The sequence below is a fragment of the Podospora anserina genome, chromosome 5 (genome assembly GCF_000226545.1).
Source record: "Podospora anserina S mat+ genomic DNA chromosome 5, supercontig 4".
Taxonomy (NCBI): Eukaryota; Fungi; Ascomycota; class Sordariomycetes; order Sordariales; family Podosporaceae; genus Podospora; species Podospora anserina.
In genome coordinates, this window is record NW_001914844.1 from 381,205 (window position 1) to 405,867 (window position 24,663).

A 24,663-nucleotide genomic window follows, 5' to 3' on the forward strand; every position below is an offset into this window, starting at 1 on the left:
TTCGCAATCGCCACCTCCACCCTTCCCCCAGATGTTTTCCCAAACTCCAAGATCTTGTTTTCCGCCTCGCCGCGGAGAACGCAATAATCGCCCAACAACAACGGCTTCTTTGCCGGATCCCGCACAGCGTTGGCACCACTGACATAGACAAATCTAAACAGCCTTTTATCCGTCAAGGAGGAGATCACCTTGATCCCAGTCACGGCGTAGTCACGGCAGACCTTGACCGTTGTCTCCCAGGGCACGGTCTTGAGCTGGGCGGGGGTGATGGCTATGGTCCAGATGCAGGCGTTTGCGTTGGAGAGGTCGGATTTGATGTTGTCGGGGTAGTCATCTCTGTCGAAATCCTCGAGGATGACAGATTTGAGTTTGGAGAGGTCGGCGTTTGGGAGGAGGGTGGATGGGTCGGGCGGGGGGCAGGGTTTCCGGCCGAGGGTGATGAGGGAGGTGATGAGGGGGTTGGAGAGGGATTGGCGGGTTAGTTCTGTGGCTAGGAAGCCGGTTGAGCCGGCGATGATGAGCTTCATTTTTTTTTTTGGGGGGGGGGGGGGGAAGGGGAGTAAAGATGAGGGAGGTGAGGTGAGGTTAGGGGAAGACTGGGCGGGATATGTATAAAGGGTCTAGGCATAAGGAGGCGCAGGTGCAGATGGTACAGTGTTGGGTGCTGGCTGTAACGGTGTTGCATTCGGGTGGCACAGCCATAGCTCTCTCACGTGTTAAAGATGACCCTTTTGTTTTGTCGACATTTGTCACGATAGTGGAAACACATACAACCATATTGATGACATATAGTTAAGAACTCAAAACACCCTACAGTATTGCCAGAAACACACATTGCACTGTGTTGACAGCGCCTGCCTCCAGATTTTAGACACCTAAGAGAATGTTTTAAACGCCTCCGAAAATGCTCATAGCGCCTGATTCCATGCTGATAGCCGCCTCGAAATATTTCCCTGACGCCTCAGACCTCAAACAGCCGAAAGAAACCGTAACGCCATGCCTGCCATGCCCGCCATGCCGCCCACTGTCTTTAACAGACCCATGCGTTCCCGGTATGCTACGCCATGTATGCAGTAGTCCCCCATCCCAAGAAGCTATCCTCACTCCCAATCCAGGGCACTATATAGCTAGTAAGCAACTCGCCCATCAACTCCGGCGGAACCAACACCTCCAGCGACAGCCAATCCCACTCATCACCATGCTTGTTGGCAGCAGCAACACAGCCGGTCAGCCGCCTCAGCAAGGTCAGACACCTGCTCAGCCTCCGCTATCAAAACAAAAAACATCAGCCCTCTGCATACCCCAACATCATCCCCATGAATCCCAACGTCAGCAAAATTAATGCACATACCCTCCATCTCCTCCCTCGCCGTCTTCCTCAAATACTGGTACCGAACCGAAACAACCTGAAAACCGAATTCAACCCTGAAAAATACCCATCAGCCTCCATACCCAACCCCTCGTTTCTGTTACATCTAGGCGTAAAAACGTACCACATATCCCTGGGCAACTCCTTTCCCAACGGTGTCTCGTCCTTGGTATATAGAGACTGTGGTGGTGTAGAAAATGAGTTCAAAGTTGAATTGGTGCAGGTCAAAAGGGCAAAAGACAATAACGTGCGTGATAAGCGAGTGACACAGACAAGCGAACGACACACTTTCCACCACCCCACTATAACTATCCTCAATTATACAACCACAACACTAGGAAACAACGATAACTGAACTAGAAATAGATGAATCAGACGATTCTGCAGCCTCTTTACACGTACGTGCATTATGGCCAGGCTTGCCGCACACACCACAGCACCGAATCTTCGTACGAGACCCCCCTGCACCAGCACCACTTTGTCGTATTTCCTGGGCTACCTGCTCACCCACAGCCTTCTGATCCAGTAAATCCTGTGCCTCTTGTACAGTAAGTGACCCTCTAAGCCGCATACGTGTTTTTTTGGCTCTCCGTTTCTTACTAAGCTCCTTATTGGCCTTGCGTAGCGAAGAGACCTCTGTATGGAGAAGAGCTACCTCGTGTATTATACTTATTACTCCCTTAGTAAATTAGTCCATAGCGGCTAGCATTGAGGTTAGAGAGCTGCCCTAATAGTTAGAAATTCGAGTTTTAATAAGCGCTAACTGTGAGGTAGCCTCCCGAGGGTTATGTGGCGTTTAAGAGACCCAAGGTAGTGCCGTGGTTAGGCTCAAGGCTGGAGGTGTTAGAGTCCGAATGCGTATATCTAGCTTAGATATTACCCTCTTTGAATCGTACGGTATAAGGCCGGCGCTAGTAAAACTACCTTGGATATTTTTTTCTATAACCGAAGTAAAAAATGCTTCTTTAAACGTATAAAGAAACTTTAACTTACTGATATATATAATGTTTATCCGCATTGACTGTATAATTTAGCGGCTATACGCCTTCTTTAATAGTGTAAAATAGTTAATATTTAATGGCTAAAGTATATAGAAGAAGTGCGGAGATATATATAGTATAATAATATTATATTCCCGGTAGTAGGTTTTAAATTTTTTTAGAGTGGTGGCTCTCGTAGCCGTTAAGGATTAATAGCCGATATTTGCCCTTCGTACGAAATATTATATGGAAATCGAAGTAACGAATCTAATTTATACCTTTCTTATTAGTAGTTTAGCTATTATCGGTTATTGTGATGCGCTAGGTGGCCGGAAGGCTACACTCTTAATATTAATTAGTAAAGTAATATTACTTAGCTAAGATAATGAATAGTAGGATAGTGAAATGGTGAGAAAACACACAAAACAATCACAACACCACAAATATACCCTCAACAGGTCTCAGAATGAACACACCTGCGTGACAGTGACTCGCTCGCAGGCCGCACTTCACGTAGGACAAAGAAAAGACACTATGGGCTCGCAGGCCACATAATAAGCACCGGATTGGCCTGATCAGAGGGCCAGAATTGCCTGCACGCGTGCAAGGCACAAAATACGAAGAAAAATAAAAGTCGATGTCCTGTCTAAAATAGAATGTCCGAAGCAGACCACTTATATACATGGCCCCCCTGAACCCCTGAGTCCTCTGAGCGCCCCGCTTCTTTACTCATACTCTCAGGCCTGTGGCCGTACCCCAAACCAATAGCCTAACCTAAAATATTTACGCCCTAAATAACCGTAGCCCACTTACGATTACTAGGCTGGACCTGTTTGGCCTTACTACGGCTATTAGAAGTTATAACGACTATAATAATAACGATAATACCTATCATAAACCCAGTCTCGTCGAAGTTATAAATATCGTTATCAAATATCGTTATCCACAATACCGTACTTAGCCTTAGTATTCCGTACAAGGGTAAATCACTCGCCAATAACCTTTGGATCCTCGCATTTGGCCCTCTAGTAGTTATATTTACGCGTAAAACGCGTCCGAAGTTTTAGCTCACGTTTAACGAAGTTATAAGCCCATCGTACGCCAACAGGAGGCGCGTCGCGTTCGCGTAACAATCGATTAGCCATATCTTCCACATACGAAAGCCGAAGATGAAATGCGCGTGTAGATAGCTCAATTATATATTAAACAATCCTTTTTTTCCTCTAGATCCGTAAACTTACGCGAATTGGCTAGAATATCGCGTCGTGCAGGTATACCGGCGCGTCGGCGTGCAAGGGTTTTGAAAGCAACATTATAGACGTTAGCTGCAGCTCGTAAACTTAGATCTTTATCTTTTTCGAGAGCTTGAAGGGCCATGATAAGCCTGCCTTCTTTTGATGGTGAGGTCATATTGTGTTGTAGAAGAAAGTGATGTTGAAGGTGGAGGTGTTATGTTGTGGGGGTGAGTGTGTCACTCGCTTATCTGTGTCACTCGCTTATCTGTGTCACTCGCTTATCACGCACGTTAGATATCAGTGAAGGGTGGTAGATATGGGTAAGAAAAGGGTAGAAATATATGATCAAAGGGGGGGGGGAAAGGTCGATTGAAAAGGACGACAGGAAGTTTTTGCGTTTTGCTTACGGTACGTAGTATCATCGTGTGAAGGCCGTTGAAGGTGGTTGTTCTGGGCTCTGGTGAGGTCGAAAGCCCAGTTTGGAGGCGAGTTTAGGAAAAGAAAATCTTCTGGAGGGAAGAGAGGACAGAGAGTTTGAATATCTAAAAGTTGGGAGCAGCTCCTTTACTTTCCAACCAAATGACTACCTATCTCTGGGCATGACAAGACTCATCGTGTGACCGATGATCGAACCTGTCGGCGGCTGCATCATCATCATCATCATCATCATCATCGACGAGGGGCGCTGCTTGGTCATTTGGTCGGCGTAGAATTCAGCTGAGCAAGTCCAAATAACGGAAGAGTGACCCGTCTGATATTGCCCGTACACCGACCTAGTGACGCTTCCCATTGCGAGTCACTAGATGAGGTGACTGGGGATATCAGCGCGGGTATGTTGAGCTCCGTGTTCTCTGGATTGACAAGGGGCAATGCATGCAATCAAACTGAAAAGAGTGCATAACCAAATTGTACAGAGACGAGAAACATCTTCATATCACCTAGAACACCAGAGCAAACAGCCAAGGTATTATCTCCCAATGCAAACCCATCTCCCCCATCCCGTTTTGTAACCAATCAACATACCCATCTTCAAAGGTATCAAACCCTTCTTCAAACTAAAAACTCCCTTCTTACCTTTTAAAATTACACACAAAATAAACCTTACAAAGTCAACTTGTCCACCTGCGTCCTCACCTGTTCCATCCAGTCCATCCCCTGTCTCTTTTTCTTCAGTGCATCCGCTTCCAACACACTGCCGTGCTCTCTCATCACCCCCTCCAAGTGAATACTCCAAATCACATACTGCTCATTCGCCGACAGTGCCAGCCCCTGTCTCCCCCATTCAAACGCCTCTTCCCACTCTTCCACAAACTCGCAATAATCAAACAGCCACCCAATAAACAGACATTCCATCATCTTGGCAAACACCTCCGGGAATACCCCGATATCCCTCATCATCTTTAGCCTCTCCAGCAATGCCATCACCCGGGGCTTGAAATCATGCCCGAATTCCTTCGCCAACCACTGCTCAGCCAGCGCTTCACTTTCCGGATCACCCGACATAACCAGCTTTTGCGCCCAATACACACTCTGGGCCTCGACTCGAAGCATGTGATGCCGCCTCTTGTCTCTATCCCTCACAGAAGGCGCCACCGCCATGTTCATATCAGGAGGTGACCCCTTCGACGAAGCAGCCGAAGAATTTGGACTCCCACTGCGACTCCTATCTTCCCTCTGCTGGCAAGCCAAACTCTGATTTCTCGCCCACTCTCTCGTCCTACCCAGCACACCAGGAATATCCTCAATGACATCCGCGTTGGCTTGTGACAAAAGCTGAATGTACCCCATCAGCCTCTCCTCATTCTCCGACCCTTCCTCAAACATCTCGACAAAACTCGCCGCGATCTCCGAGACGGGGTGGTTTCCAAACTTGACGGTTGTTAACCGTGCCAAGTAACGAAAGTAAGCCTTGAGGATATCTAACCTCCCGTACTCCAATAACAAATGCGGGACGACAAAACACAAATCCGAAAATGACTTCATCGTCGGCTTCTCGAGCTTGCGTTCGATCTGCAGGAATGCCAGCCTTAACACCTCGCCTCCGGTTTTATTCTCCTTCAAGTCGAATAGATCCATGGAAACCTTAAAGTAGCGATAACAAGGGTCGATGTAGCCGGCGACTTCTTCTACCCGGAGGTTGCTGATATCGAGGTCGATGTACCCGTGCAAGAAACGGCGGATGGCAGTTAACCCTAGCTGAGCGGCGCGGGACGTGTCGTTGCCGAAGAAGGTGGGGGAATTGGTGCTGTAACTGTTGTTTCTGCTGAGGGAGATCATGGAGGCCGATGACGACTTTGAACCGTAGGTGTCGTCGGTGGGGGATTCGTCAGAGTTGTACCGTGGCCGCCTCTTGACGGCGTATTTGAAAAAGCCCCAGCGGGCGAACTGGTTCTTGTACATTTTGGGTGTGGCCTTGAGGTTGTAGTTGGTTTCCATCAGTTGTATAATGTCACGGAGGATGCGGTTTTGGGTGATGTAGAGTTCATGGAGTAGCCCTTTCCACGGATCCCAGTCCTCGACACGGCGAGGAACAATGGGGTGCGGCGATGGGTGAGGGCCTCGGAGGGCGGCGGCTTTGGCGGCTGCTGCTGCTTTGCTGCCATGTCTACCGGATTTGGTGGCATGATGCCGCGATGCGGTGGTTTGATTGCTGCTGTGGGCACCGGAGGTCCTCGGGGGAGCTTTGGGTTTCCATTTCAGCGATGGAGCCTGGCATGATCTGCCAGTGCTTGACACTGGGCTTGTGGCTTCTTCCTTGACAAAAACCTTGACCTCGTCGCCGTCGAGAACGAGTCCTGTCAAGTCCTCGGCGGCGGCGAGGAGGGCCATGGGCCCACCGTCCGTAGACGTGCTGCCGTCGAGGTCCATTGAGTTCTGATGGCGGCGGCAGCGGCGTTGACGGTTAGATCCAACGGTCAACTCAACGGTCAACGGGGCGGAGGCAACGGTTGGCTGAGGCCGGTGGCGGGTCCGCTTTCGCCAACGGAGCAACGGGGGTGGTGACGGCAGCGGTAGCGCAAGTGGGCACTGGGTCGCGGGGAGTCACGGTGTGAACGGCCGAGGGGCTCCGGCGACAGCGTCAGCACCATTGCTGTTGGCCTGACGGACTCGCAGGGTGGTGGGGGTCGCAGCGCGGAGGAAAGTCCGGCGTGGGCGACAGGATGATCTGATTGTGTACGGATGGACGATGGCGTCTGTGGTGTGGTCGAAGGTGGACGCTCGCTGCAATTTGAGGGATTGGATTGATTGATTGCCAGATCACTGGACTGGAGCTGGAGGAACACTCAAGAGAAGGGAACAATGGGAGGCCCACCCCCGCGCATTACCACCTGGCAGTTCCAGCGGACGGGACACAGCGCCACCTCCACCAGAACTCCTGCTCTTTTCGTTCGTGCCTTGTCTGACGTGCCACTCTATCCCCCCCGGGGGGACGGGGGACGGGAGGGCAGACTCGATGATGGGCTCCAGGGTCCGGTCCGACTAGTGAGCGACTCAAGGCGAGCTAGGCTGTCATCGTTCCCAACGTCGTCACGGCTGCATCAGGGCCGCAGCCGTTGTGCGCTTGATCGCGCGTAACCCCTCTCGATAGCGCCCGGGCCCCCAACCACGATCGCTTGGCGGGGGAGAAGAGAGACTTGAGATGCCCCACCTTCGCAGATCCCTTCACACATCAACCAATCAGTCACCGTTCCGACGAAACTTCGCTTGCGGGTTAGGGTCCTGAGTCCTGGGTTCATCCTTTCATCTTCGTCCAAGACAGCCCTGGAGTTTCTCAAAACGAAGCCCAGAACGCCAAGTTCATGACATCTCCCCTACGGCCTCCATCTCATCCATCTCGGTGACAAACTCGGGAGATGCGCCGTTCTCCGCCTGCTCTCCACAACACACTCCGGCACCGTTGCAACCCAGACGCCACTACCGTCAACTGCCGTAGCAGCAATCCGTCCTATCTCCCCAAATGTTTCACGCCCTCCCTGCTCGAACACCTCCGCGGTTCCCTTCCGCTCTGACCTGACAGCTTTATCGGCCGAATGGATAGCGACATGACATTGCGCTAGAGGAAAACAGGACAAACCTCCTGAACCAAGACGCCACCGGCCTCATTCACATCAAGTTCTTGGTAGAATATCACCGAAGCCCATCAGGATACACCATGTTGCAAACAAATCCGTGACACAGACCCTTACTACAACTATATTTTTGCGCATGCAAGGCCCAACTGGAGTTTTACGCCAGCCATCCAGCCATTGGCTATCAAAACTTGTCCAGGGGCTACCTCGACGCGGAACATGCCGATAGCTTGCCCAAGGTCGCCCTCAAGTTACGTAACATTGCGGACGATAGCGCCTATCAAGGAATATATCACTGAGCAATGGCTTGTAGCATCCATCCTGATTTACTGCTCGGTATCCGCTCTTCATCCTGTCAGTGAAAAGCTTGATCACTCTCTCGCTCTCGGTCCTCCTCGGTGTTGTTGTTACAAAGATATAAAAGCGCAGAGCGGAGCCACAACCGCACCAATGCCACAAACGAGCGGGTTTTTCACCTTTGTTTGGTAATTGCTTCCCCCTTTTCCTTGTTGTCTAGAATGCCTACAATGGTTCTAGACAGCTCCAAAACAAAACGCTATTCCGCTTTTCGCATCTGATGTGTGGGGTGTGGTTATTATGGGTCCGATCCCAGGTTGTCGGGTTCGTGTTGATCAAGAGTTGTGTGAGGAGATCTGAGACGTCAGAAAGCTCTGAAAAATGAAGAAGGGATTGTCACTTTTGGTAGGTAGAGCCACGATCGAATAAATTAGATACGGTCCACTCCATCGCTGCGCGTATACTTCCAAGATATCTAATCCAAAAAAGAAAAAGAAAAGAAGAAAATTTCACTCCCCAAGGGTGATAAGTTGAAAATGCGCAGCGCAATTACTCCCGAATATACCTCCTCACACAAGCTCTCATTGTCCAGTCCCGTACCATTTGTCCCCGACCTCCAGTTGTGGAGATCCCCATCCGTACAGCGGCTGACCGCAGTCCAGTAATTCAGACTCTCCGTCTTGATCCTAGGTAAGGCGTTCTGTGCGATGACATATTTTGATAGCAGACTACCTTCGGGAAAGATTCCCTGGTCCCGTGTCGCCGCGAAGTGCGTCCAGCGTTTGGCCAAGCATTAGCTCGATAAGGAGGAAGCCAAGGGCGAGTACTTTGGGTTCCCGCTCGAGGACGAAGGCAAGGCCGTTGTCTGATTCCGAAGGCGACAAGACTGGGTTGGTGGAAGGTTGGTGAGTGTTGCGGAAGAGTGGCTGGCTATACAAAAGATATCCATTCCTCGCAAGAAAGAAAACATCATGGCTACCGAGGGCGTCCGGGACTCAAGGGGTGCCGTGGAGTTGAAGGACGTTTGATGAAATGACGAGTGCAAGGTGGAGACGGTCGCGATGAGAGACCAAGTTGTTGTCGGGTCGCTGGGGTAGATGGTATATTGTCTGCCCATTCCTAACGCCTGGTGGTCAATGATGATCCCATAGGCGCCCCTATCCTGCGCAATGCAACTCTGTTGCAAATTTGAAAGGCCTCGCAAATATTTATCGTTGTGCTGATTTTCGATAACAAAGGGACCGTCAAGGTGTTGGTCAGGCCTGAAATTGCGCTAGTGATAGTGTTCTGTGGTTGTGATTCGAGAACAGTCGTGGCTGTTGACGTGACTACTAACTGAGGCAATCTGAAGCTGACAGTCGTTTTTCCTTTGGGTCTAGATGCCGGGGGGTCAGTAGCGGAGGCTTGAGGTATTAGAGGATGTACGTCTGGTGTCGGTGATCGTGATGGTGGTCCTCCTTTCGAGTTTTACGCCGAGATCGTGTTGGCAACTACATGCCAAGCTAGGTTGCAGAGCGTGGTACAGACTCATTCAAAAGATTCCTAAGAATATGGAGGAGTTTTCCTTGCGAGCGGGCCCGTCGTGAAGACTCTAGATCAATATCTTGATTGGTGAGCTTCTCGATATTGGAATCCAGTTCAGCCTGGTACTTCTTTTACCTTCGCAACGTAGAAAGACCTTCGCTGTAGTACTCGAGGGTCGAGATCAGAATAGGGATGGATTCACCCCAAAAGCACCCCGGCGATTTCGAGGCCCGACATGCCGGCGTTTCAAAGATTTAAGAAGGTCATGATCATACCAAAAGCCGCTGCAGATGTGAGTAGACAACGGGAAGGTGCGAATGGTAAAGCGGAGAACTTGCACTTTGGCCCCCAGCTGCTCTTACCCAGTCACCTTCCTTCGCTTCAGGCTGCCTGTGGACATCAAGCAGACCACTGTATATACTGCACACCAGTTACTCTTGTTAGATACCATCAAGCAAGCCGAGCAGGTGAAGGCAAGCTGGAGACCTCGACTCATCTAGACGCAGAGAAGATGCCACAAAGCGAAGGCGAACTTGTCGCACCGAAACACAAGACTAAGAATGCGGCTGAGGAAGCAAATGTTTCAGGTGAAATTCTAAGCCCCAGCTTTTACTGCGATGGGATTGAAATGAGCCATAGCAAATAGTATATTGTGGCTGGACTGCCAAAGATGGCCATGTGTCGGCGATGCTCTTTGCTTTGCAGACGGAGGGTGGGAAGGGGGTAGGGATCAAAAACAGCTTCCCAAGCAGAATTTTCAAACTGTACTGGCTTACAGCCTGCCAGTTGAGTACCGAGAGCAGGAGGGCGGTATTTCGATTGGCCGCTCAGAATGACGACTGGGATACTCTCACGCGGAACGTGCTGGAGAACAGGAAACAAGATCAAATCAGAGAAAGAAGAAAGGATAGTGTATGGCCCGAGAAGGAAAGTCCCGCGGATACCCTTGAGATTGCTAGGCATCGGTATGAAGCTATCAATGAGAAACGCTTCGAGTTGCTAAAACCGGGAGAAGCTTGGCAACGCAAAATGGCAGAGATTGAGGCTGAAAGGGTCGAGACCTCGCAGAGGAAGGTGGAGGCCACCAGGGCTTTGGACGAGGAGTTGGAGCGACAGGAGAGGGAAGGGGAAAACTGCAAAGGAAGCGCTGAGCTTGAATATCTCAGATATGAGCAACGCAAAGCTTCACTGCGGCTAGAAGAATCAGAAAAAGAGAAGAACCCAGAAATAGAGTTTGCTGGGTCATTGATGGCAGACACATCTCGGAGAATGCGGGGTTTGCAGTGGGATGGAATAAGGTAAGGGGACGGTGAGCCGAGCCGAGACGAGATGAGGCTATTCCCAAGATGAGTTGACTACTGGATTGCCTACCGTAAAGGGATAGGAATCATAGAATGGGGCTAAAGTTGGGAAATATCTTATCTTCCAAGTTAATGCGAACTTTATAACTTGGGCGCCTTAGGAGCTGTCCGGACTCCACTACTCAACATCATCACAGTAGCACTCACCTGAGCTTGTACAAGAACCTGTGACCACTGCACTTGACCCCCAGATCCCCACAGGTTGGCGCCAGTAGGTCTCGAACCTACTCTGGTTTCAAATACAGTCTCACAGACCTACTTGCCACTCGGTGTCTTGATGGGTTCACAGCAAGGACCTTGAGCCGCTCTTTAATGCCAATGAGCATAGTAAACGGCAGTATAATGTTGTCGAAAATAGCAGAAACATCCAGAGCATTCCAATAAGACACGTCAATTTGATCTAGGCTAGCCGGAAGCTACCTACCAAGTAGCTGGCTAAAATACCTTAATTCATGTGTCGGTCCCCCGGAATCTCTCCCTCAAACCAACATCATTCAAGCTTAGCCATCTTCTCGACGGCGGCCTTGACTCTTGACTTGGCTTCCTCACCCACAACCCACTCCTGGGCCTTCTCGAACCCTCTCTTCCAGATTGCCCACCTCTCCTTGCTGAAGCCCTTCCATGCGCGATCTTTGAAGTAGGGGCCAGGCGCGCCGTTGTTCCCCACGAAATCTTTATTCGCCTGGCTCAACCTCCAGAGATACTCCCCCGCCAACAGGATGTAGAGGCTAGCCTGATTGACTCCCCGACTGGCAACCTGGGCATCTGCTCCTTGTACCAACTCTCCATCCGCCGTAATGTATTCCTTTCTCTCCGGGTTCGATGTGGTAACATTACCCTCAAAGACCTCCCTCAGGGTCCAGAGCCCAAACAACGCAAAGTCGCCGCCGACATCTCCCTTTGTGGTCTCCGGGTCGATATCCTTGGTCACCACACCTGTCAACCTTGCGAGCAACCCCACCAGTCCATCTTGTTTGGCACGGTCTTCGGGTGAATCAGCAGCAAACGCCTCTACTTTCATGGTATTAGCGAAGGTGGTCATAACGACCTTGGGATTGAGTCAAAGCTTACCATCGTTGTACTTCTCCCTAGCCGCCAGCCCGAAGTTGGGCAAATCTTTCCACACCTTGTGCTCGCCAAACCGCAAGTTTGGCAGCTCGTGCTTCCTGAGCTCGGCAAGAAACTGTACTAGCTGCTCTTGCTGGTCCACGGGCGTCTTCCCCGCCTTGTCAATAACCGCCTCCCAGGCATACCACAAGAGGTGCTCCAGATCATCGCCGGGCTGTTCTTTCTGGGCTTCCTGGACCCAGTGCCGAACCGCGGTCAACACAGCTTCGCGGTTGCTGAGCCGTTGCAACGACTGTTCAAAAATATTGCACATGATTGGTCGTGAAGGTGTCAAAACTGAGGTGGTTTGATCCGATGATTTTGACAAGGAAGGAATGAGCGAGAAAAAGTCGTCCAAAGCTTTCTCTATCATGCAAGTCTAAATATTGCTGGCCTGCTACAAAAGACGTCTGTCCTCAAAATACAAGTTATGGTTGTCAAAGGTGGGGTTGACGTCAGCGAGGCATGCGATGCCCACCAGATTCTTCCTGGATCCTCCTGGCGGTTGTTCAGGAGGCCTCGCAGAACATCGAATGGCTGGCTCACAATTCACTCCCCAAAAATGTTAGTGCAAAAATTCTAGAACACCGCCAAACCACTCGCTCCAGCTGAAAAGAGAAGCAGCTCCACAAATTCATCTCAATGTCTCACAATTTCCCCATCACCCCCATCAACGCAGCCAATCACTTACCTCTCCCCCGAGAATCCCCCAGTGTCTTCTTGGCGCCACGACCCTTGGCAAACACATCAACTCTCACGCTCATTTTAACCTAACTTCAACCTCACCTCTCACTTCTTTCTCTCTCTCTCTCTCTCTCTCTCTATCTTCATCCTGTTTTCATCATCACCCATCAAAAATGTTCACCCTCAAAACCCTCCTCCTCCTCACCCTCTCCGCCGCCACCGCCACAGCCCAAGGCACCTCCTCCATCGGCCAAGTAACCTGCGGAAACAACAACTGGTCCCGGTCCCAAATCGAGGAAGCCCTCGAGCAAGGCTGCCGTCTCCACGAGGACGGGGAGCAATTGGGAAACAACAAGTATCCTCACCGGTTCAACAACCGGGAGGGTCTCGTTTTTGCTGCCAGCGGGCCGTATCAGGAGTTTCCTATAGTGAGGAATGGGGTTTATGAAGGGGGTTAGTAGTTTCCCTTTCCCCCCACCCCCTCTTTTTTTAAAAAAATTCTTTTTTTTATTATTATTTTTAAATTTCTTTTAAATTTTGGTTATTTTTATTTTTATTTTTTTCAATTTATATTTTTTTCTTTTTCAATTTTTTTTTCAATTTCTTTTTATTTTTTTTTATTTTTTTTATGTTTAATTTTTTTTTACACACGTCATGATAGATGCTGATGATGATGAGCAGGCTCCCCCGGAGCGGATAGGATTGTTTTCAATCCTAACCTGAATGGCGATTGTGTCTATGTCGGCACGATGACGCATACGGGGGCGAGTGGGAATGGGTTTAATATGTGTGCTACGAGGTCGGAGGGAAGGCCGGGGGCTGGGGATGATACCACTGCTTCGGTGACGGTTCCTGGTACTGCTACGAGGACTCAGACCAGCACGTCTACGACGTCGACTTCTACGTCGACTGCCAGCCCGGATTCGGCCGGAGCGGTGCAGAGGTTGGGGGTGCAGGGGGTGGCGGTCGGGTTGATGGCTTGGGCTTTTGTTTTGTAAGGGGGGTGGCTGAATGAGGGAGGGAGGTGTCGGGTTGGCTAGGCAGCATGTTTGGAGTAAGGTTGTTTGCCTCAGGCTTTGGCGCAGTGGTGAGATCTTTTCATATTGATCTCACAAGGGCTCCAGGTTGAGATTCTCGAGGTCTCGCTTCCTGATTAGTTCCCCTGCATTGTGCAGCCCCAGCTGAAGGTCAGCAGCTTAACCTGGGGGAACGTTCACCACCAAGTTTAGGAATCAGCTGGGGTTGCAAGGTGTTAGTGGTCGATTAGCTAGGAAGCGAGAGTCAAAGGATTTCAACCCGGAGTCGTTGTGGGATATGGGAGATCTTACTGCCAAAAGCAAAGAAGCCAGATGAGGCAAAAGGCAAGCTTCGGCTAGGGGCGAGATGGGATGGAGTTGCACAGCGCAATTGCATAAAGTAGGTGTTTGGGTAGGGGCTATATTGTCATGTCTTTCAGGCCATTTCAACTCAGAATTTTGGGATGTTTATATTTGAAAGACTACGCCGGGGTCTGGATCAGTCTTGGAGATGGGGTGACTTTCACTGTAGGTGCTTGAGCAGTTTGTAACAATAATGGCAAAGTCAAACAGGTAGGAGAATCGACCTCTGCATCTTGGAAGCTCTAAGGATCATAAAGTTGAACTTTTCGCTTCTGTGGTGGAGGCTGTTTGTCATTTCTGCTACTAGGAGACTAGTTTGAAGCAATATCATCCATGCATCCTCTCTTCAACAGATACATGCAACGATTGATAAAGTCACCTATGCCTTAAGCCAACATGAAACCAATGCTGTGCCAGGTACCCCGCATGCTCAGCTAGCCCTGTCGTGATCTCCAACGCAGCTGTCAGGGCGTGCGGAGAAGGCAGGGGAACCGAGGCTCAATCACGTTCATACGGTTGGTGATCGCCTCCAAAATGCGGGGGACCGCGATGCTACATATACTTTCTTTTGTGTTCACCACACCCACCGCCTTGAACAATTTTGCTTCATTTACTCACATCACCTGACTCGCCTGTGACTTGCCATATCGTCAACACCAAAATGACCTCCAAAGCCCCCATCCCCTTCTCCGACCCCCCAGCCCTCATGGGCCTCCCCTCCCCCTACTTCACCCCTTCCCACCTCCAATGGGCCAAAGCCATCCGCCCCTTCATCACCTCCAACCTCCACTCCCTCGCCGTCGAATCCGAGCAATCCCCCACCGCCACCGTCCCCGAATCCGTCTTTTCCACCTTTGCCAACCACCACATGCTCATCCCCGCCCTCCCCGCCCCCCTGCCCGCAGCCTGGCTCAAAAAACTCGGCATCCACACCCTCCTCGGCGGTCTGAAAGTAGAAGACTTTGACTCCCTTCACGGCTACATCTACAGCGACGAAATGGTCCGCTCCGGCCTCGCCGGCCCCCCAGGCTCCCTCACGACCGGCATCGCCTTCGGCCTCCCCCTCATCCTCAAGTTCGGCTCCCCCATCCTCCAAGAAAAAACCGTCCCCGACATCCTCCTGGGCAGAAAAAGAATCTGCATCGCCATCACAGAACCCGAGGCCGGCTCCGACGTGGCCGGGATCGTGACTACGGCCAAGAAATCCCCCGACGGGCAACACTACATTGTAAACGGCACCAAGAAATGGATCACAAACGGCATCTGGTCCGACTACGCCTCCATGGCCGTCCGCACCGGCCCCCCCGGTTCGGGAGCAGCAGGCATTTCCCTCCTTGTCGTCCCGCTCAAAAACCACCCCGGGGTTAACATGCGCCGTCTCAAAGTCGCGGGGCAAATCTCGGCCGGGACTACTTTCATCGAGCTGGACGACGTGCAAGTCCCGGTTGAGAACCTGATTGGAAAGGAAAACCACGGGATGAAGTACATAATGACCAACTTCAACCATGAGAGGTTAGCCGTCGCCACGGGGACGACAAGGCAGGCTCGGGTGGCGCTCAGCGCGGCCTTCGAGTACGTCATGAAGAGGGAGGCGTTTGGAAAGCCGCTGGTGGAACAGCCCGTGGTGCGGCACCGGCTGGCGAAAGCGGGCGCGTTGCTGGAGAGTTTGACTGCGTGGGTGGAGCATTTTGCTTATTGGATGACAAGACTGCCGGCGGAGGAGGCGGATGTCAAGTTGGGGGGTATGACGGCGTTGCTGAAGGCGCAGGCGGGGATTGTGTTCAGGGAGTGTGCTGATACGGCGGTGTTGTTGTTTGGGGGCAATGGGTTCACCACTACGGGGCAGGGGATGGTTGCTGAGAGTGAGTTTTTTCTGTCTTCAAGTTCACGGACTGAATGAGGTAATGCTGACTTGTTTTTCTACCCATCACACAGTGCTCTACCGAGAGGTTCCGGGGACGAGAATTCCGGGAGGGTCGGAGGATGTCCTGCTTGACTTGGCGGTTCGGCAGCTGCTCAAGATTTACCAGGTGCAGACCAAGATGTTGGAGGATGGAAAGGCTGCGAAACTGTAGGAATGTCCGCGATATTGTTTTGTAGTAGTGTTTAATATCATGCAACCACGCCGCCCCAATCTATCCGCACCGCCTTGGGTTCCGGATGGGTGGAGCCCGGGACGTGACCAAAAACACCAGCCGACTTGAAGATGGTACTTTTCGGCAGCATTTTCGGCGCTGAGGAGCCAATAAGAAGGGTTGCATACAGAAACCAATCGTTATTGTCAGTCCGAATAAGCCACGTCTCATTGTTCTCCCTCGTTGGAGAGAAGCGGGATTCGAAGAGCCCTCTAAAACAAGGAAAGAAAAAGGCACCGTCGGCGGCAGAGCCCGCCATGCTGTGGCACAACTGAAACCAGGGAGGGGAGAGAGATGCTTTGATCAGTTCATATCCACATGTTCCCAAAAGGGGTTTCAATAGAGACAGACTAGACCGGCCGGCCGAAGAAGGGACGAAAAAGAGAGGATCAACAAATGCGAGGGCGAGTGCGGTTGTGTACGTAGGTCTGGTCTGCTGATCAATCATCAATCGGGGGCCACAAAAAAAAGGAGGGGCAAGCGGTCATCAAGTGTCCGAGATTCCCAAAGTCGCACAACAAATCATTGTTGCAAAAAGACCTGAAGATATCTCAATATTCGGTGAACCAGTCACTGAATCATCAACTGAAAAGAGCGGTCGGTGGTCGAATGTCACAGGTTCAGGAAAAGTGAGTGTGGGCTGATGAAAGGGTGACCCTTCCTCGTCTCGCAGACTGGTCCACAGCGGACAGAACACGGTACGGATAGGCATCCCTTATTTGCGGAGTGCACTGTGACGCAAGGAACCGGGCTTTCCTGAACGTCTACTTTATCTTTTCTGCAGTGGACAATTTGTCCTGTGTCCTGTGCCTGTGTGATGGTCGAGATGGTGTGCGTCCGACTTGGATGACTTTAGCCGTCGCCAATTTTTTTCTCTCTCTCTCGCTCTCTCCAGCCCAAGGGCGGCCAGAGGATTGCACCAGATTGTGCTGTTGTTGTTGATGGAGGGGTACTTGTAACCAAGTGTCTTGGCGGGTTGTCCAATCATCGGCCGAGATTGACGCACAGCCTGTTTCAAAATTGTTAGAGGGATACATTTGAGTTGCTCCATCGTCACTCTTCACTTACACGCACTGGAGCTCCCTCATCTGACTTGCCGGAAGACTCGTGACTTGAGTTAATTGCTAGGCATATATTTTATATCTGATGGTGTTTTTTGATCGAGATACGAGATCTGTTCAAATTTAAGCTTCCTACTGTTACCTGACATCCCAGAACTGGCTGCCTGGCTAGGTTGTTTTCAGCAAAGGCGTTAACTTCCTCGCCCACGTGGGGGTGGTGAAGGCGTAAGTTTACGCATGACCAGCAAATTAGGTTTTGTGGCTCTGATATAGACTCGAATTACAGTTCAAAAGCTATCAAAATTCTCGATCAAATCACAGCGAGGTCATCAAGGTGCTCCTTTGTCAATGTTTTTGCTCCACGATGGTGAAAATGTCACTTGATAACTTCAGGGGAGGTCTGTCGCTAACCGGACCCCACTTCGTTCCCGTGCCCTAACATCCATGTCAACAGCTCTTGGCGAGGAAGGGCGAGCCGGAACAGGGCCATTCTTGCGTGTCCAATTGCTTCCATTTATTGCTTCCACAGCCCTCCATCCGCTCCTCACCTTGCTTACTCCTTGCCCTTGCTCCTCCTTGCTCCCCATCGTGCCATCATACTGAATAGGTGTTATACACAGCGACGCCGACGACCTTTACCAGCTTTGACCAAACAAGTCGACCTCCTCCGTTGTCGGTCGCCTGCAGTAGACCGAATCCACTCTCGACCTCGACCCTCGACGGCCGTGCAGCAACAACGACCCCCGAGTCAGTCGCGTTGACGTCCCCAACATGTTGCGACGGCCTCCTGGCCAGCGCAAATACACCTGGGCAACCCTCGCCGTAATCTTCCTGCCTCTGCTCCAGTTGGCCGATGCTCAGCAGCAGCACTCGGGCCACGATCAGCGTCAGCCAGACCGGTTACGATCTCCCCTCGAGGGCGACCACCAGCATGTCGCTCAAAACATAGCCTCGACCGCCCTGACGGCCGAGCCCCTCGTCGAAACGCCTGCCATCCACGCACGGCGCAAGAACACCGTCACCCGGGAGCCCGACGTGCTGTCACCATCCCGCGATACCGACACCAACAACATCTACAATGCTCACGATGTGCGCGCCCAAGCTTTTGCTCCGGACTCCTCCGACCTGTCCGTTCGAGCACCTCCTCCATCAAAAGACAGCCCCAACCGTGGAGCTGGACTCTCGCAGCATATTGCGCGGCGTCTGGAGGAGTGGGAAGTGGAAGACTTTGTTCTTCTGGCGACCGTCGATGGGGATCTCTACGCCAGCGACAGGAGAACCGGCGTGGAGCGCTGGCACTTCAAGGCCGGTAGTCCCATGATCGAGACCCGTCACTTTCGTACCAACCGCTCCGTTCTTGACGAAGACTTTGATCCCATTGATCACTACATATGGGTGGTGGAGCCCACCCGCGACGGGGAGCTCTATCTGTGGAGGCCAAACGAAGAAGGGACCGGCCTCGCCAAGATGCCCTGGACCATGAAAAAGGTGGTGGAAGATCTCTCCCCGCTCAGTGACCCGGACGAGGGCATCATGTACACCGGGGACAAGAAAACCACCATGGTCACTTTCAACGCCGCAACAGGCGCCATCATGGAAGAGGTCGGCTCTGGTGGCGTTTTTGTCAACCAGGTGGATAACGAGAGTTGCTACAAACCGAACGCCCTCACCGACGAGGACGAGGCATGCCACAGCGGTACCATCACCCTGGGACGCACCGAATACACCGTCGTGATTCACCGTGTAGGAAGCGGGCCCATTGCGTCTCTCAAATACAGCGAATGGGGCCCCAATACTCGCGACAGGGATCTGATCCAGCAGAACCAGTTCAGCAGGGACCGAACGTACATCACCGGTGCTCCCGACGGGCGTTTCTTCGGAATCGCGTATTCCAGCAAGGCAGATCAGTTGTTCATGTCCACGCTCGACTCGCCCATCGCTCGCGTCTTTGATGTCTTGCAGCGCGGGGAATCAAAACCGGGCGAGAAGCCACGCCGTGTTGTTCTGCCCCATCCTCCACTGCCTGGGCAGCAAAACACCGGTTTCGACGATGAAAAGGTGTTACTCAACCAAACTGGGACCGGCAGTTGGTACGCCATGTCCAAAAGCCGTTATCCCTTGATTTCACAGGCCCCGGCGGCACAGATCGGCAAAGCAGAGTGGTGGAAAGCCGTTGACAGGCCCAACGAAGTCCAAATGTCCAAGGCTCTGGTTGGCGTCCATCAAGTCCCCGTCGCTCAGCCCGGCAGTCTCCCCTTCAAGGATGTCGCCAGCTTGCCTCTGTTGATCGACGCGCCCCCCAAGCATGAGGGCATCGAGTCTCCTCCCAACCTGGACGTCCCTCAGTCATTGTCCCCGGCTGAACCGGCGTCCACTGACATTTTGCACGCGGCAAAGGAGCAAATCGACAAGTTTGGCAACACCACCGTGTCCGAGTTGTTCAGCCCTCAAAACATGTTCATCGTCTTGTTGTTTCTGGCGGTGTACTTTAAAGACTCGATTCGCAAGTGGTTTCTGAATGGCCAGACGTCCAAGACGCACCACCCCGAATTCGAAGTCAAGGTGCTACCGAGTCCTCAAATCGAAGAGCTGCCGACGACTCCGGAGGCTGCTGCCCCACAGGCGGTGCCAGTCGAGCCCAGTGCACCAAAGGAAGAGCTCGAGACACCTATTGTGGCTTCGGGCGGCGACGCCACACCCATCCCCGTTGCTGTCCCCGCTCTCGTTGAGCCTGCGGCTTTGGATGCGTCCACACCCACGTCCAACCCCGTTACTGACGGTGCCACTGTTGCTGCTGAAACTCCTAAGAAGAAGAAGGCGCACAGAGGCCGTCGTGGTGGTAAGAAACACCAAAAAGGAAACGGTAGCAAGGAGCAGGGTGATAATTCAGGATCTCGAGATGACGACCCTCCGCAGGAGTCCGTGGAGGAGGCTGTCAACAAGGCGAAGCAGCTTCGTCCCGCACCGACGTTGGAGCCTGATATTTTGACCGTCTCCGGCAACACTGACGAGGTTTCCGGCTCCATCATTCGAATGGGCGGGCTCGAGGTCAACGAAGCCGATCAGCTGGGCACAGGAAGCAACGGTACCGTTGTCTTTTCTGGCAAGTGGGATGGTCGTGCCGTTGCTGTGAAGCGTATGTTGGTGCAGTTTCACGAGATTGCCAGCCAGGAAACGAAGCTGTTGCGCGAGAGTGATGACAACTACAACGGTACGTTTTACTCTTTGCCGCTGTTGTCCTTGCGCTAGTGGCTAACCCAAACAGTGATTCGATACTTTGCCCAGCAACAGCGTGCTTCGTTTCTGTACATTGCCCTCGAGCTGTGCGAGGCGTCATTGGCCGATGTCATTACCAAACCATACAACCACCTCGCCCTGGCGAGAGCTGGCGAGATGCACATGGAGAACGTCCTCTTGCAAATCGCCAATGGCATCAGCCATCTGCATTCGTTGCGCATCGTCCATCGCGACCTCAAGCCTCAAAACATCCTCGTCAACATGGGCAAAAACGGCCGACCGCGCATTCTGGTCTCTGATTTCGGTCTATGCAAGAAGCTGGAAGGCACCCAGTCCTCGTTTGGTGCCACCACCGCCCACGCTGCAGGAACCACAGGCTGGCGCGCTCCCGAGCTTCTGATCGACGACGACGCACCACCGCACGCGCACCCCATGGCTCTCGCCGAACCGGGCTCCAGCTTCCATTCCACGTCCAACGCCACCGGTCCGGAGGGCACCCCGTCGTCCACACGCCGCGTCACTCGTGCTATTGACATCTTTTCGCTGGGCTTGGTGTACTATTACATGCTGACCCGCGGCAAACACCCCTACGACTGCGGCGACCGCTTCATGCGCGAGGTCAACATCCGCAAGGGCACCAAAAGCCTCAAGGACCTCAGTGTTTTGGGCGATAGAACCGCCGAAGCAGAACATCTAATCGACTGGATGCTCAACCCGGACCCCAAGGAGCGCCCCACAGCCAAGCAAGTCATGGGCCACCCTTTCTTTTGGGACCCCAAGAAACGCCTCGACTTTTTGTGCGACGTCTCTGACCACTTCGAAAAAGAACCGCGTGATCCACCTTCTGCATCGCTTGTTACCCTGGAGGCGAGCAGCAAGGAGGTTATTGGGCTAGGGCAGAACTTTTTGAAGAAATTGCCGCAGCCGTTTGTGGATAGTTTGGGCAAGCAGAGGAAGTATACGGGGGATAAGATGCTTGATTTGTTGAGGGCGTTGAGGAATAAAAAGAATCATTATGAGGATATGCCCGAGAATGTCAAGAAGATGGTGGGGAGCTTGCCGGAGGGGTACATGCAGTTTTGGTCGAGCAGGTTTCCGATGTTGTTGCTCGAGTGCTGGCATGTGGTTTGGGAGATTGGGGCTTGGGAGGGGAATCGGTTCAGGGGATATTATGAGCCTGAGGTTGTGGTGCCTTAGGGGGTTGTGGTGCCTTAGGGGGTCGTGGTGACTGGGGTTGGGGGTTGGGGGAGGGGAGTGTGTGGTGCAGTGATCTCTTAAGTATGAGGTGGTTTTGATAAATGTTTTTTGTAGCACAGTTTGAAGGTTTATGTAATATGTCTTTGGCTTCCAGGATCTGCCTCTCTATTTTGATGTTTAGAGTTGATCAAGTTTGTTGCTTATAAAGAAACATACTATATCAACGACCATGTATATGTATCCGAATATCAGAAGCAACTAGGTGGTGGTCACATAAAACAAGACAAAATGGCTGTTGTTTTTATCTTGCAGATGCAAAAATGCTACACACACATACCGTAAACACCCCCATATGCAATGTCAACCTTATATCACCCTCTTAACAACTCCCCTCCCTACAACCTGATCTCAGCCCCAATGAGCCAAAACCTGCTTCTTCCCCTTCTTCCCCTTACCTCCCTGCCCTCCCTGCCCACCATCCTGCTGCTGTTGCACCTCCTCACCTGCCCCTCCCGCGTTTCCACTTCCACTTGCCGCACCACCACCACCACCACCCCCCCCCCAGCTAAACCCAGTATCCCTACTCACCCCAAAATCCCTCCTCACCACCCCCCTCCCATACCCAAAAATAGTGGTCTTTGGCTTCGGAGCAGCAGGCAAAGCAGGAAAAGCATCACTACTGTTCGTCTGCGGCGGCGGCCCCCTCTTCACCGCTCCCGTCCCAACGTGACTAGCAGTCGTGGTCTTCGGTGCCGGAGGTGCGCTGCTCCCCCCAGCAGTCCAACTTGGCTGTGCCGGCGCAGGTCTCGACGCAGAAGGAAGAGCAGGAAACGCAGCTGCCGAAGAAGCAGCAACACCCCTACCCCCCCCCACCGCTCGACGCCGAAGCAAAAGACATCACCGACGCGTTACCCACACTCCCTCTCCTAGTGCTATTCTTCAGTTTCAACACCCGGTTCGAGTTAGCAGCAGCGCCATTGTTGTGAAGCGTGACTCTCGTCGGCGCCGCAGCCGTCGCCCACCCTGTCGTCGAGGTAGTAGCGCCGTGCATGCCCCCCAATCCCGGAAGGGAAGGATACTCCTCCTCCCTGTCCTGCGTTCTCGCCCTCCTGTTCTGCCACGCCGCGCGGAGACCCTCTCCCTTCTTCTTGTCTTCAAACAACTCTGCTACTTCCCTCACCAGGGTCCCCAACGCCGTGTCGGAGGAGGTGTCGGCAAACAACGAAGCAAAGGCGTCGATGAGCTGGGTTGGGTTCATGCTTCCGCGGTTGTAGTTGGAGATGTATTGTCTAAAAGTGGCAATCTTGTTCTCGTTGTTGCCAAGGAGATTAGACGCGCGCTCGACAACAGCGTTGTGGCGGGCCAAGCTGGCACGTTGTTCCTGGGTGAGAGATGACCAGTCGGTTATGGAGAGGTTTTCCATGGCGTCGATGGGTGCGGTGGTGGCAGCGGCAGCCGCACGAGAGGCTGTGATGGCTGGAGGTGGTGGTCGAGACGGGCCGGGAGCAGGGCCAGGTGGCGGTGCCCGGTTAGCAGCGCCGGATTGTATCGCCATCTGACGCTGAAAGGCAATCTCATCTCTTCGCAGAGGCTGGGCGGAGCTGGCAGGTATCGGCTCGTTGGCAGGGTCGGGCGCACGCCGACGCTCTTGATTTCTTCCGCCCCTGGGAGCCCCTCTCTCCTGCTCATATCTCTGGCGCAAGTCAAAGTTGGACATGTCTACCCTCCTTGCATCTCTACCGCTTCCTACAGACCCACCATGCTCAGAAAGCTGATGGGCCTTGAGATCCATTTCAGACTCGAACACAACAAACTTCTTCTCCAGACATTCCCGATCGTTGCAAAGAAAGTGATCCTTCTTGAAATGCTGCTCAAGTGCGTCGTAGTCGAGGAAATAATGCGGCTGCCTTGAATCTCTCCTATCACACAAGAAACACCGCTCGTGCTTGTTGCGGCAATGCTCATACAACTTGTCGCTATCGTAGAACCTAGCTCCGCAGAAGCCGCACAGCGGATGTCCCCTGAAGCCGGTCTGGTCGGCCGCGCCGGGCTTGTCGTCGCCATGGCGCATATGCTCGGTGAGCTGCTTGTCCGCAAACAGTTCGTGCTCATGTGTAAAGACCTTCTTGTTCCGTGTGCACAAGTCGCACATCTTCATGTGGTGCACATTGCGGACGTGTTGATGCAGGTCCTGCCAACCCAGACCAGCAAAGTCGCACTCGGAATCCGGGCAATTGAACCTCAGCAAAAGAATGGTATCTCCCACAATCTCCTCCCCGGCGTATTTAATACCAATGTTGTCATCTGTGCTGGTGATGTCCTTGGCCGTGTAGTCCTCGAAGCGCTTGGTTCCGTCGTCGGTGAAGATAACATATGGCGATGATGTCTGCGCAGGTAGGTTAGCTCATGTTCTCCCAAATCATCCACGCTAGCGCTTCTCACCCTGCAATGGGGACAATCCTTGCTCTTGTAGAGCGCTCTCAACCGCAAAGAACAGATGTGACATGTGGTGTGGTTGCAGGGAGCAACAGAGAAATGGGTGATGGGGTTGGCGCAAATGAAGCAGGTTTCGGCATTGTCGTCGGCCTGGCCGTCTAGAGCTTCGGTCTTTTTGAAGTTGGGGGCCTTCTTTGGTTCCTGCGAAGCTGGATCTGTGGTGGCCGTGTTTCCAGAACGGTGGTGTCCGGCGCCTCCTCCTCGTCCTCCTCCACCACCACGCCCTCTACCGCGAGAGTGGTCTCCCCTCCCACGGCCCCTACCGCCACGACCTCTGCCTCTGCCTCTGTTGCCGTCGCCTCTAGGTCCGCTGGGTGCCTGGTTATCGCCAGTAGGAGCAGCTCCGTCAGCCATATCGGTCTGGTAGGTGTCTATAAGGATTGGATCGAGGGTGGTTCTAATCGGTGTCCGGAGCTTGACTCGCTGCGACAGATATCTGGAAATCGCGGGGTCTTCCAGGCCGGATGTCTATCGGAGCTGGTGCTGTTCTGCTTTAGATATGGAGCGGAGAGGTACAAAGTAGGTGCAGGA

General features: G+C 52.6%; 7 protein-coding genes across 7 annotated transcripts; 3 read left to right on the forward strand and 4 right to left on the reverse strand.

Annotated features, from left to right (window-relative positions):
* Positions 1-2: 2 nt before the first annotated feature.
* On the reverse strand, positions 3-527 carry PODANS_5_4200 (uncharacterized protein; the record flags this gene model as incomplete). The annotated part of the gene is made up of 1 exon (XM_001904936.1): positions 3-527. A coding segment is annotated over one exon (525 nt), but the record flags the coding sequence as incomplete, so codon positions are not given.
* Positions 528-4,685: 4,158 nt separating this feature from the next.
* On the reverse strand, positions 4,686-6,452 carry PODANS_5_4210 (uncharacterized protein; the record flags this gene model as incomplete). Its single annotated transcript, XM_001904937.1, has 1 exon — positions 4,686-6,452. One exon carries the CDS (start codon positions 6,450-6,452, stop codon positions 4,686-4,688), a length of 1,767 nt encoding a protein of 588 aa, XP_001904972.1.
* Positions 6,453-11,326: 4,874 nt separating this feature from the next.
* On the reverse strand, positions 11,327-12,316 carry PODANS_5_4220 (uncharacterized protein; the record flags this gene model as incomplete). Its single annotated transcript, XM_001904938.1, has 2 exons — positions 11,327-11,850; positions 11,908-12,316. 2 exons carry the CDS (start codon positions 12,314-12,316, stop codon positions 11,327-11,329), a joined length of 933 nt encoding a protein of 310 aa, XP_001904973.1.
* A 484-nt stretch (positions 12,317-12,800) lies between these two features.
* On the forward strand, positions 12,801-13,625 carry PODANS_5_4230 (uncharacterized protein; the record flags this gene model as incomplete). The annotated part of the gene is made up of 2 exons (XM_001904939.1): positions 12,801-13,080; positions 13,309-13,625. 2 exons carry the CDS (start codon positions 12,801-12,803, stop codon positions 13,623-13,625), a joined length of 597 nt encoding a protein of 198 aa, XP_001904974.1.
* Positions 13,626-14,667: 1,042 nt separating this feature from the next.
* On the forward strand, positions 14,668-16,081 carry PODANS_5_4240 (uncharacterized protein; the record flags this gene model as incomplete). Its single annotated transcript, XM_001904940.1, has 2 exons — positions 14,668-15,868; positions 15,942-16,081. The coding sequence occupies 2 exons, from the start codon at positions 14,668-14,670 to the stop codon at positions 16,079-16,081; spliced, it is 1,341 nt and encodes a 446-aa protein (XP_001904975.1).
* A 1,892-nt stretch (positions 16,082-17,973) lies between these two features.
* Positions 17,974-21,636, forward strand: PODANS_5_4250 (uncharacterized protein; the record flags this gene model as incomplete). Its single annotated transcript, XM_001904941.1, has 2 exons — positions 17,974-20,413; positions 20,468-21,636. The coding sequence occupies 2 exons, from the start codon at positions 17,974-17,976 to the stop codon at positions 21,634-21,636; spliced, it is 3,609 nt and encodes a 1,202-aa protein (XP_001904976.1).
* An 859-nt stretch (positions 21,637-22,495) lies between these two features.
* Positions 22,496-24,486, reverse strand: PODANS_5_4260 (uncharacterized protein; the record flags this gene model as incomplete). Its single annotated transcript, XM_001904942.1, has 2 exons — positions 22,496-24,022; positions 24,079-24,486. 2 exons carry the CDS (start codon positions 24,484-24,486, stop codon positions 22,496-22,498), a joined length of 1,935 nt encoding a protein of 644 aa, XP_001904977.1.
* Between the last annotated feature and the right edge of the window lie 177 nt (positions 24,487-24,663).